We start from the raw sequence: 13,613 nt of genomic DNA, 5'->3' as shown, positions 1-13,613 counted from the left end.
AATAAAATAAATAAATTTTTCTTGTAAAAAACTTGGCGCTGCTTTTTTAAAGTCAATCCAGACAAATTTGCATAGCGCATAAACATAAGCGTAAGAAATTGATTGGTTTATATATATGTGCAAAAGGAAATAGACCAATCCATCTCTTTATGCATATGCTTATGCACCTATGCAAGTTTGTCTGGATACACCTTAAAAAAGTAGCGCCAAGTTTTTTACAAGAAAAATTTATTTATTTTATTTTAATTAAATATTTTTATTTTATAATGTTACCTCTTTAATTTTTTGTGATTAAAATGATTCTTTGTAATATTATAATTTTATCAAGAAGAATTAAAACTACTACCACTTGGGTTGATAGAAAGACCCTTATTAGGAATACAAAGATACATACCACTTGGGTTAAGTTAGGTAACACAATTTTTTTTTATTTTTTAAGAGTAGTTGCACTACAATTATTTTTCAAAGCAATATATATATTCTCTTTGTAGTTGGCGTAATTTAAAGATTTCATATATTTTTTTGAAATAACATATCACTTAGGTTGAGTTTGGTAACGCAATTTTGTGATATAATAATAATTTTGTTAAGGTGTATATGTATATATATATATACCTATATATATTCTCTCTTTGTAATTGGCGCAGTATTAAAAGATTTCACATATTTTTTTTAAATAGATACCACTTGTTATTTAAGTTTTTTTAGGTAGATATCACTTGGATTGAATAAAGTAACAATTTTGTAATATAATAATTTTGTTAAGAAAAATTAAAGCTACTACCACCTAGGTTAGAATAGATTTTATATTTTTTTTAATTTAAAATTAATGATACTACCACTTGGTTTTTTTCGAGGTAAAAACCACGCGTGTACTTGGCGCCTTTTTTTTACCTTTTTTGAAAATATATATATACGCGGTCGGTTGTGTTTCCATCTTATTGAGTTTATGTTCGACCACGAAAGCGGACGCTATGCAGAGCAATTCGTCTCGTAAGTAATACATCAAATTATTTTCATTTCTTTATTAAGAAAGTTTAAAGAAGTTAAGGAGTCAAAACCGTTTGTCCGTGCTAACAAATACGTTTCAAAGATATAAATAAATTTATATAAACGTTTTTAGCCTCTTTCAGTGTAAATAATATCGCAAATTCTACTCTAAAGTCATCATAATCACATTTATTTAAAACATTCTAGACTTGTTAAGAGTATATCTTACATTATATTAAGAAAATATTCTTTGCTGAAGAAAATTGTTACTTAAACAAAATAAAATAAGTGATTGCTTTTCACGTCTGTAGAATAATATTTTTATGTGACATCCGTGTAAAAATGTTCCGTAAAAGAGTAGATTTGATAAATTTAAAGCTTTTGCTTTCTCATAGAGGAAGCTTTGTTTTCATGAAAAATTTTTTTTTCCAGGTATCTTTGGCAAAGTGTTTAGAATATGTTTTAAAACGTCGAAAAATCACTTCTATTTAAAATGTCCGTGTGTGTGTGTGTGTGTGTGTGTGCGTGCGTGCGTGCGTGCGTGCGTGCGTGCGTGCGTGCGTGCGTGCGTGCGTGCGTGCGTGCGTGCGTGCGTGCGTGCGTGCGTGCGTGCGTGCGTGCGTGCGTGCGTGTGTGTGTGTGTGTGTGTGTGTGTGTATGTATATGTATGTATGTAACGCTTCTGTTGTCCGTTAATGCTCTAACTTCCGTAATTTTTTAGATATCGGAGTGCATTTTTTTTAATCGATAGAGTATCATATAAGGAAGGTTGGGATTGAATTTGGCAATGATCGGTAAAGCGGTTCTTTGTTAATAAAATTTTGACTTTTTGTAGAAATGTTCGTTTATGCTCTAACTTCCGCAAATTTGGAGATATCGATTTATTTCTAATTTTATTATATTTTTCAGTCTTTCCTACCCCTATATCATATATAATTTTTTAAGATTTGGTTGATTAGACCCAGCTTTATACGCGATCAAAGGTCCTTTTTTTCTGAATGTGTTCAGAATGTTATAAACGTCGAAAATTTGTAATTTTAAAAAATGTCTGTACGTATGTATGTGTGTGTGTGTGTGTGTGTGTGTGTGTGTGTGTGTGTGTGTGTGTGTGTGTGTGTGCCAAATTTACCGAAATTTCTATAACTCCAGAACTAATCAACTAAATCTTAACGAATTATATATGAAATAGGGGTAGAAAAAACTGAAGAATATAATAAAATTAATAAAAATTGCTAATAATCAAGTTCTTTTTTTAAATTTAAAATTGGCAATTTGTGCAACGTTTATATACTTTTTTATTTATAACTTTTGAAGCATATTCATTATTGTAGACAACCGACTTTGACTCTTTAGCCTCTTTAAATCTTAACTAATATTTATCATTAGAGTTTTATTGTTATCCAATTTTTTTTATTTTTTTTTTGTTATTTCAATAGAAACTTCTAAGGGGATCGTGCCAACGGTCCTACAAGAAATCCAGCTTCCGCTTGTGTAAGCAGCAACAGCAACAGCAACAGCAACAGCAACAGCAGCAGCCCCAAGAGCTGCTGCAACAACAGCAACAACAGCCGCTGCCCCAGCAGCAGCAGCAGCAGCTGGAGCAGCAGCAGCAGCTGGAGCAGCAACAACAGCCGCTACCCCAGCAGCAGCAGCAACAACCGTTGCTAAATCGAAGTACATTATTGAATTAATTATGTATATTAATACCGTACAAAATTACCTTTCTTAAAAAAAAGGTAAAGAAAGGCGCCAAGTACACGTATAGTAGTGTATATGTTGTTACCTCGAAAAAAAAGAAAGTGGTAGTATTATACCTCGAAAAAACCTAAGTAACAAGTGGTAGACGTACTCTTTGTATCTCGAAAAATCTCGAAAAAATCTAAGCAGTAGTATCTTTATTTCCAAAAAATTATAACCCAAGTGATACACATCACAAAACTATGTTACCTTATCAAAGAAGAGTCGCGCTTCAAGTGATCTATTACAATTACAAAAAAGAAATGATATCTCTTTAAATTACAGCGCCAATTACAGTGAGAACATATATATTGCCTCAAAAAATAATTGTTGCACTACTTTGAAAAATCTTTACATGGTGTCAATTAGAAAAAGAATGTATGATAACAATTTTATAAGATTAAAAAATTTTATTTAAATTTAACAAGGGAATACAAGATATTTAAATACAAAGTTTACATGTGTATTTTTTAGTGGTCACAAAGAATTACAGAGGAACAGTACAAAATAAAAATATTTTATTAAAATATTTAATCCAACGAGGGAATACAAGGTATTTAAATACAAAGTTTATATATGTATTTTTCAATAGAATAAAAGATTTAATCACAAAGAATTACAGAGATAGTACAAAATAAAAATATTTTATTAAAATACATAAATTTTTCTTGTAAAAAAACTTGGCGCTGCTAGACCTCGAAATTTTAAATAAATAAATAAACTTATTCTATACTTAATTATAAGCCGCATTATTCGCCGTCGTCACGCACACCCATATCACTCGCTCGCACATACACACCACGCTGATAATCATTTTGTTACTCCCGTCGCATTCTTCTATGAATTATTTTTATTTATTGTTATCCTTATTTATTTAAAATTTCGAGGTCTAGCAGCGCCAAGTTTTTTTACAAGAAAAATTTATGTATTTTAATAAAATATTTTTATTTTGTACTATCTCTGTAATTCTTTGTGATTAAATATTTTATTCTATTGAAAAATACATATATAAACTTTGTATTTAAATACCTTGTATTCCCTCGTTGGATTAAATATTTTAATAAAATATTTTTATTTTGTACTGTTCCTCTGTAATTCTTTGTGACCACTAAAAAATACACATGTAAACTTTGTATTTAAATATCTTGTATTCCCTTGTTAAATTTAAATAAAATTTTTTAATCTTATAAAATTGTTATCATACATTCTTTTTCTAATTGACACCATGTAAAGATTTTTCAAAGTAGTGCAACAATTATTTTTTGAGGCAATATATATGTTCTCACTGTAATTGGCGCTGTAATTTAAAGAGATATCATTTCTTTTTTGTAATTGTAATAGATCACTTGAAGCGCGACTCTTCTTTGATAAGGTAACATAGTTTTGTGATGTGTATCACTTGGGTTATAATTTTTTGGAAATAAAGATACTACTGCTTAGATTTTTTCGAGATTTTTCGAGATACAAAGAGTACGTCTACCACTTGTTACTTAGGTTTTTTCGAGGTATAATACTACCACTTTCTTTTTTTTCGAGGTAACAACATATACACTACTATACGTGTACTTGGCGCCTTTCTTTACCTTTTTTTTAAGAAAGGTAATTTTGTACGGATATCACGCCTTTTTGTAGTATTACGCATTTTATAAACAGTATGTACAGGGTAAAGCTATTTGGAGGTATTATACTACCACTTTGTTTTTTTCGAGGTAACAACATAATACATATACACTACTATGCGTGTACTTGGCGCCTTTTTTTACCTTTTTTTTTAAAAAGGTAATTTTGTACGGATATCACGCCTTTTTGTAGTGTTACGCATCTTAATCTTATAAACAATATATCTTATAATCTTATAAACAGTATGTACAAGGTGTGAAGCTAAAGGTGTTACGGACTATTATTTCTAAAGAAAACAATAATTTAATATTTTGCTTAGTTTTTTAAAAATAATAATCTGTAACCTTTTTAGTTGTACACCTTGTTAATGCTATACATATGTATACCACAGAAAAAAATTACTACTTAAAAATAAAAATGTAATGTGTCTGAAGTTGTTAATAATAGTTAAAACGTTTGACACACACACACACACACACACACACACACACACACACACACACACACACACACACACACACACCACACACACACCACACACACACACACACACACACACGCGCGCGCGCCTTAGGGTAGCAGAAGAGAGAACAAGAGAAAAGTATCTTCGCGAACAATGGAGCTAGTCTCATGACGATGAGTCAAGTATGTACAAGAGCGAGATCGCAATGACCGATATGCAAGTGGATTAACCTAGTCGCGAAACGTTCACCCGTTATACTGTTGAAGAACCGACCGCATAACATTCCGTCTTTTTCTAATCCCGCTGTGAATCGATTTTCCAGCTAACGTATATCTTATGTCTTCGCAAAGCGTAACTTTTAAATCCTTTAGGGAGATCAATCACTTCAAGACGACACATTTTTTTTAGAGTGATTGAAGAGAAAGACAGAGAGCTTGTAAATGTCGCGAATAACGTCTTGGCCGAGTATAGTAGCGTATACGTCAAGTCGGGAGGCGAATAGAAGTTAAGCAATGGAGAAAAAAAAGACAGACCAAGATATGCGAGTTAATTCTGTTATGATATATTTTTATATATTTTACAGAAGACGTATAAAAGATGTAAGAGGACTTGCGGTAAAAATTCATGCAAGTCTTAATAACTTCAAGGATTAAACTGACGAATATACAAAAGCTACTAAATGTACTCAAAGCTACTTAATGATTAATACAATGCTAAATGAAGTGTTGTACAAAATTTGAATAGAGTCAAAGATTGCGGTCAGCTACATATTAGTTGCTTTCCATTTACATCAAAACTCAGATAATTCTCACTTGTGATGTCATTCTGTCTTTATTATTCATTAATTCCCAAAAAGGATAGAACGACGTCACAAGTGAGAATTATCTGAGTTTTGATGTAAATGGAAAGCACCTATTATATACACGAAAATTATTATATACACGAAAATGAATTACGAATGATTATTACGTAACGATGTTCGTTGCGCTATATTTTCGCTTTGTTAAAAAATTATAATAAATTATAATAAATTGAGTTAATCGCAGCGCGCGACAAAGTTATGTACGTGAGCACTGTGAGCGATTTAATGATTGTAACCTTACTTGTATACATTTCCTAGAAAAATATTTCTATATTATGTTTAACAACAATATTAAATATTAACATTTCATAACTGCCAAACGTTTCCAGTTGAGCGCAATTGCACGAGTTACGAATCATTTATAGACTCTTTTTCTCAGTTAACTAGTTTCTACTGCATTGAAATCTTGCATAGATAAAAATGTATTAGCATATCGCGCAAGAATCATCGATATCTAAGTAAACAATTAATCAAATATATACAGTATATATGCGTACATCTGGATTAATCCGAAAGCTTAGTCTCCATCTTTTGAAACATAAAATAATTTTATGCCACAACAGTGAAGTGCGGAATATTAAATAAAATGCGCCATTTAACAATAACTTCTAAGGTAACAAGTTTAATCTACGGTGACCTAAATTTAAACGTGAAAAGAAATTAAATTATTTCAATGAGTTCTCGAATCGTCCCCAATCAGAAATAGACATGAGTCACGTAGAAACGAATTTCCTAATTCGTCTGAGTTATTCGATACAATGTTCTAGTTTAAATGTGACACTACTTTGTAAAATGTTAAGTTTTATTGTTTTCTCTACTCTGCGATCAATATAACAATCTTTATAAATTTCTTTCTAAATAAAAATATTCTACACAATCGGAAAACTATTTTACAACATGAGTAAAGAACGAAGTAAAAAAGCGAAATAATCAATTTTGACGCGATTAAAGGGAATCATCAATGGCGATTGTATTAAACTCTAGTCCATACTGACTAATAATCGCGGATTATGCGTGAAAATTGTAGAGTTTCTTGACAACTCTTATGTACAGATGGATTCAAGTGTTTCTGGCTTCATTCATCTGGTCCCATGCCTACTTGTTCAGCATGTCCGTTCATTACCAGTTCTTCAGTAAGGGAAATTAGCTTTAAAAAATCAATTAATTTCAATTAATTTGCGCATCTGCAAAGAGATTCTCGAAGATTGGATAATAATAACTACTTACCTTATAATTTTGTATCATAAAATAAATATTTGCATAAATATTAGTTTGAATGCGACCTTCAATCTGAGTTTGGGCAGCAACTCCCTTTGAGGAACAATTTTGTACCACATTGTAAGCTTCTGTCGATCATTTACCTGCAAAAGAGTAATAGTCCAGTCAAAATACGGAAAAAAGGGGGGGTACCTAGAAAAAATTGCAACACAAGGTTTTATTACGTCATTGTGTTCAGAAAAATATACTGAACAACATATCCAAATTTCGCCATTTTCCGCTATCCCTAAGTATGTTTTTTATTAACAATTTATAAACAAATTTGTTTTTCTCCACAAATACGATGAATTTCGAAATTTTTGTAGAGATCAAAGTTGTAGAGCAGACAAATATCTACAAAAAATTTTCTTATGAATTTTTTGAAATATCTCATATTATTTGAGATATTTGCAACAAGAGCTACTAGGCTACGCGCGGAGCGAAGCGGAGAGTTCTAACAAGCACACGGCAGTCTCTACCGGTCGCTGCTAGTTCTCTAGGTTCTACAAGGAACTTGAGTTGGTTCTCGATAATAGTATATGTGTCTATGTATACACACACAAATATATATATATATATATATATATATATATTGTCACGTTCTGTCACGTTCTGTTTGTTGTTCATCCGTTTTTTGGTCAATGCATTTAAGCAATTTACCAGGGATTTGGACAAGTCGTGTGAAGGCTATTATTATTATTGTTGTTATTATTCGGGACCGAAAAGATATCTGAGTTTATAAATTTTGTACCGAGGATCACTTTTATTTATCTGATTATAATGGGGATAATCGATGTCGAAGTCGACAAGAATAGGTTTAAATGGAGGTGCGTTTTGTAGTTGTTGTAATCGCTGGAGGAGGGGAAGAGGATCTTGATTAGAAATTACTGCTTTTTTAATCTGGAACCTAATCCTTTTAATTTGAGTTCGTCTGCCTCCCTTTTTCGTCATCTAGTCCGAATCCTCGAAAATGAATTTTATAGCTCGCCACACTCTTTGTCAGCGCTCAAAAGCCAATCCGCCACACTCTGCTCGCCACACTCTTCGTCAGCGCTCAGATCGGCAGCGTAAAGGCCAAATTCACTTTCGGGAATTAATTATGATTTCCAAGGATCAACCCCGTAATCGCCACGCTTTCGGCAGCAAGGGTATCTGCTCGCCACACTCTTCGTCAGCGCTCAGAACCAATTGCCACGCACTTTGTCAGCGACAACTGCGAGTCGAATCTTAGAAGTGATCGATTAAGAATTTTAACATGAGATGAGATTCCAGATTTCGAGCTTTTCCTTTTCAAACTTATCTTACCTTTAGTCTTAAAATTTAGTACAAGTTATGCGTGAGGCGCAGTCTTAAAATATAAAAGTACAGGGACTAAGTCCCAAGATTGAGTTTAAGGAATTGAGTGAGATTTAGGAAAATGATTTAGATCTAAGACTATGTGGCTGAGCAATTGAATGCTAGAGCCGAAGGAATGGCTGAGCAATTAAATGCTAGAGCCGAAGGAATGGCTGAGCAATTGAATGCTAGAGCCGAAGGAGTATGTGAAGTTCAGGACTATCTGGAAGGAGCCGAAGCTCGGAACTATCTGGAAGGAGCCGAAGCTCGGAACTATCTGTTTACCGCGGCGTTTTTCCGCCCTATTTATACCCGAAAAAGACCGGAATCTCCCGCGCGAGATTCCCGCCATTTCCATCGCGTCTTAAGGGGGGAGGTTTTCTAGAAGCTTCTAGAACATTCTAGAAGCGTAGTTTTGGGCCCCATCTGGCCCCCAGCCCTCCAGGGGTCGTCCGATAAGATAAACATTTACAGGAAACTGAGCGTTCGCTCGGAATTCCGAACCTAGCGTGCGTCGTTTAAGCGTTCAAAACTTCTAACGTGCGTCGTCGAAAATATAAAATTTCCGTACGTAACAATATACATATATATATATACATATATATATATATATATATATATATATATATAATATGAATGTACATATATATATATATATATATATATATATATATACATATATATATAATATGAATGTACATATATATATATGTGTGTGTGTGTATATACATAGACACATATACTAGTATCGAGAACCAACTCAAGTTCCTTGTAGAACCTAGAGAACTAGCAGCGACCGGTAGAGACTGCCGTGTGCTTGTTAGAACTCTCCGCTCCGCTCCGCGCGTAGCCTAGTAGCTCTTGTTGCAAATATCTCAAATAATATGAGATATTTCAAAAAATTCATAAGAACATTTTTTGTAGATATTTGTCTGCTCTACAACTTTGATCTCTACAAAAATTTCGAAATTTATTGTATTTGTGGAGAAAAACGAATTTGTTTATAAATTGTTAATAAAAAACATACTTAGGGATAGCGGAAAATGGCGGAATTTGAATATGTTGTTCAGTATATTTTTCTGAACACAATGACGTAATAAAACCTTGTGTTGCAATTTTTTCTAGGTCTAATCGTATTTTGACTGGACTATAACATCAAAGTATAATTACATATCCAAAGATAAATAATTTTGAGTGTAGAGATGTATATATCTAAAATCTACTTACACGTAGGAGTTGATAATAATCTCGTTGATTGAAATGTGGCTTGGATCAGTCAACTCGCGAAACTGTAATATAATAATAAATCGATTAGAATTTTCGGAAACATTACTTCATACGATTCTTTCACACGATGACGGTTAATGTTAATTTTCTATTACCTTATTATTACGTTTCGCGTGTTCTATACTTGTCGTCATGACGAAACATCTGACCGAGACATTGCGCTTCTTGGCTATCTCAATATATCTCTTTCTCGAAGCTGGATCAGGATTGGTATTGTCTATAACTATACTTTTTCCTTGATTCAAGTATTGTTGGACTGCAGCAATGCACTTCTGCCAGCTGCCTAAAGTGTCTCTGTTGACGTATCCGTATTCCTTCAGATAATTCTTTGCAAAATGCGATTTTCCGGAGTCTGGACTGCCGACCATAAGTACCACCTGCTAATGGATATCTATAAGCACGAGGAAAGAGCGGGCCTCTGTTCACATTTGACGTTCACGATGATATTCGTGTTATGCACGATGCTTCTGTCGAAACCGAGGAATCACATGCCGGAAAAATTTTACTTAGGTATTTATCATTAAAAGAATAACTTTGTATAATTCTCTTTTATGTTATTTCTCATTAGACCATGGTACGAGAGAAACAAACACATTTTTCCAGCTAGTAGATGGAAACCTTTTGATCCAACGAAAAGTTATGACAAGTATACAGTGTCGGATAAAAATAGGAAGAAAGATAAAATCTGATAAACTTAGATTCAACGAATTGTCCAATTTCGTTTAAAGGATTCAGATTCAAAGGACTGTAATTTAGTAAAGCTACATAATCGAGTAAATGAATTAAATATTATCACATAACTGAATGAATTTGAATCTGAATCTTTTAAACGAAATTGGACAATTCGTTGAATCTAAGTTTATCAGATTTTATCTTTCTTCCTATTTTTATCCGACACTGTATACTTGTCATAACTTTTCGTTGGATCAAAAGGTTCCCATCTACTCGCTGGAAAAATGTGTTTGTTCCTCTCGTATCATGATCTAGTGAGAAATAACATAAAAGAGAATTATACAAAGTATTCTTTTAATGATAAATATACCTAAGTAAAATTTTTCCGGCATGTGATTCCTCGGTTTCGACAGAAGCATCGTGCATAACACGAATATTATCGTGAACGTCAAATGTGAACAGAGGTTCGCTTTTTCCTCGTGCCTAATTGCAATATTACATACATTAAAATAACATGCCAACATTGTGATATTGCTTCATAAGTTTTATCACTTAGTATCTTTACCTTAGTTACAATAAAATCGTAAAACGTATAATGGTGCGGTAATATAAGAAAGATCCTCCTTGACATACATTAACTGATCTACCATTACTGTTTTAAGCTCGCTGAATTCACGCTTCGGAACTTCTAAACATCTCTGAAGAAGCTGATAGATAGAATTACCTGTATGTGAAAATTTAATTTATGCAGTAGAACATTATATATCACGCCAATGTTACTCCAAAAGTGACACTGGAGTATTTTAATAACTTAAAAATTCTCTAAATCACTGAGACATTCACCTTTCTTCATTATAACACTCCGACGATAGCCAGATCCATCCCAATAACTGAATGTGATCTCAATTTCTTCTTCCTTCAACGCGTTCTGCTTTCTAGCCCATTCTTGCCTCAATTCTTCCTTAAGTTTATTTTCCTCCTCCTTCCTTTCCCTATCTGGCAAGAAACTTGTATCTACATCTGGATTTTTCTTAATCTTCTTAATCGCGAGGCCATCAGATTGCTCATTTTCTGACTGCGGGGATTTTTCGGCATTGTCTTCATCCAGATTAAAAGACAAAGCTTGAATCTGTCTCTTCTGTTTGTTCTTTTCTTTTCCTGCTCTTTTTCACGTTCCTTGTATCAAAGCATGATATGTATGACTAGATGACATTCAGAGCACTGGGCGAAAATCACATAACATTCAGAGCACTGGGCAGAAATCACATGTGTATATATATATATATAATCACGGCAAACCGCATATATAACATCGTGTTATTTTTATTACATTTAGGAAAATTATTTCATATTAACTCAATAGGCGTTAAACTTGCATACATAGGGAGCTTTCCAGCAAGTGACACAAGCCGACACAAACGTCGTTCTATCTTTCCTTTTTGGCAATGAGTAACAAAGACAAAACGATACCTGTGTCGACTTGTGTCGCTTGCTGGAAAGCTCCCATAAGTGAATCTCGCGTTTTATGTAAAATTTTGTAAGAAATCGCCGAAATCGGTAATCTAACCTATACTACGTTTACGCGAACGTTACTTAATTCTGTAGTAACTTACGAACGATACGATAATTCCTCCGCATAAACGGGAGATTTTATAGTAACTACGATGATATCGTTCGTATAAGTTACTACAGAAGTAATACTCACGTAAACGTAAACTATTATTCTTTGACTTATCAAGAGTTGTAAACTATTATAATTCCTGTCACATGCACTTAGTCGCGTAAAAGAGTCACGGTGCGGTTTCGCTTCGCGTCGTATAATAATAGGATAATTACATGTAAATAAAACAATTACCTTGAATCAGAAAAAATATTAATTGTCGCGTCGCGTAAAGAGTCACGGTCGGTCTCGCTCCGCGCGTACTTGACGTGGGACACTATACCGTGTTATAGGTTATAACTGACTGTGACAGGTGACAGCGCGCTAAACGCACTGTCTGCACTGGGCTGCACTGCGCGCAGTTTATACACACGTATACATCGAGAAACTGGCGATACTAGTGGCACCGCCAGTGTCGAAAAAGTGAAAAGGACGCGATTCCAGCCAATGAAATGATGCCATGGCATGAGAGACGGTCGACGTATCTGAACGACGTATCTTAAATAAAAATTTTCACATTTGGACTTTGCGTCGCAATATCTCCGCTCGTAGGGCACGTAGCGGAAATATTATAAGAGAAACCCCCCCCTAATTCGACCCCAAGCTATCGATTAAGCCTACTTAGAACTTGATCCGTTCACTCGTTATCGAGATCTCAACATCTCGAGTACTCGCAACTCGTCGCGTCGCGTAAAAGAGTCACGGTCGGTCTCGCTCCGCGTGTACTTGGCGCGAGACACTACCGTGTCTCTTGATATGCATATTAATGAAATTAATTATATATATATTTTTTTTAAGGAATGAAAAAAAGGGGAGCGGGCCAAGCTCAAGCCCGCTGGTACCGCCAGTGGAGCAGCCAAGGCGGCGCGGCGGTCAGGGTGGCCAAGGCGGCTGTCAGGGCGGCCGAGGCGGCGGTCGGGGCAGCCGAAGCGTTTTGGGCGGCCGAAGCGGTCGGGGCGGCCGAAGCGGTTGGAGTGACCGGGCCCCGAAATATGGAAATTTGAATTTATATTTTTAAATAAAATGTAATGTAAAAAATATTTTAAACTGTTCACTTATTTGAAATACTGTATCCATTCCTAAGTTTGCCTTTCAATTAGCGAATTCGGATGATCGCACTAGTACGCACTCAGTATAATTAAGCACAATAGCACGAAAAAATGAATTAAAAATTTCTGTTTTTAACATGTTTCTATATTTACGTTAAGAGATTATACCTATATGTACATACATAAAAAAAATGTGGTATAATAGGGCTACAGGCGAAGGTCCACGTTAAAAACCTAACGCACTATTAGTGGCACCTCATAGGTAGTGTGGAAGACCACTTGTAACAATGAAAATGGTTAACTTAATGTTATCTTTATGTCTAATAAAGCTCCTCTTTTAATTTTTATTAATTTAATCTTATTTAATCGTTTCGTTTTAATGTTGATGAATATTTTACACTGTTTATTGATTAATCGAGCAATTGATTATTCAATTCAAGTAATCAGAATTGAATAATCCAGTAACCAAAAATTTTTATTCTGATTACTTGATTGATCGAGTAATCAAAAAATTCTTATTCCGATTACTTGATTAATCGAGTAATAAACAAATTATTATTCAGATTACTTGATTAATCGAGTAATCAAAAAATAGCTTTCCTCAATTAATAACACAGGACCACAAAAAATTTTTTTTGAAAAGCAACTGGGATTAGAGTAGGTGTTTCTTATAGATTTTGG

The 13,613-nt window shown here is 34.0% G+C and overlaps 1 protein-coding gene and 2 long non-coding RNA genes across 9 annotated transcripts in view; 1 reads left to right on the top strand and 2 right to left on the bottom strand.

Annotated features, from left to right (window-relative positions):
* LOC139776816 (epoxide hydrolase 3-like) overlaps positions 1–12,923 on the top strand; it is a 55,782-nt gene extending 42,859 nt beyond the window's left edge. For 3 of the 4 annotated variants that reach the window (XM_071713775.1, XM_071713774.1, XM_071713773.1), the window contains 2 exons: positions 2,427–2,664; positions 12,682–12,923. Coding sequence is in view for 1 of the 4 variants with exons in the window: in XM_071713776.1 (XP_071569877.1) it covers positions 12,682–12,687 (6 nt within the window). In the remaining 3 variants the exon portion in view is untranslated. The remainder of the gene's footprint in view (positions 1–2,426; positions 2,665–12,681) is intronic. The other variant, XM_071713776.1, reaches the window with a different exon arrangement.
* On the bottom strand, positions 5,351–7,223 carry LOC139776820 (uncharacterized). Its single transcript, XR_011719197.1, has 2 exons — positions 6,900–7,223; positions 5,351–6,819 (listed from the first exon to the last, which is right to left on the bottom strand). It is a non-coding gene; the product is annotated as an uncharacterized lncRNA (long non-coding RNA).
* On the bottom strand, positions 9,001–12,683 carry LOC139776817 (uncharacterized). 4 transcript variants are annotated; one of them, XR_011719193.1, is made up of 4 exons: positions 11,067–12,683; positions 10,789–10,947; positions 9,647–9,928; positions 9,001–9,553 (listed from the first exon to the last, which is right to left on the bottom strand). It is a non-coding gene; the product is annotated as an uncharacterized lncRNA (long non-coding RNA). The 4 variants fall into 4 exon arrangements; XR_011719195.1 differs by having other exon boundaries at positions 9,647–9,942; positions 10,789–12,683; XR_011719194.1 differs by having other exon boundaries at positions 9,647–9,931; positions 10,789–12,683.
* Positions 12,924–13,613: the final 690 nt, after the last annotated feature.

The sequence above is a fragment of the Temnothorax nylanderi genome, unplaced genomic scaffold, assembly GCF_030848795.1.
Source record: "Temnothorax nylanderi isolate EJ_2023f unplaced genomic scaffold, tnyl_v1.0 TNYL_tig0130_pilon, whole genome shotgun sequence".
Lineage (NCBI taxonomy): Eukaryota > Metazoa > Arthropoda > Insecta > Hymenoptera > Formicidae > Temnothorax > Temnothorax nylanderi.
Note: the sequence above shows the minus strand (reverse complement) of the source record. Positions and strands in the feature narration are given on the sequence as shown.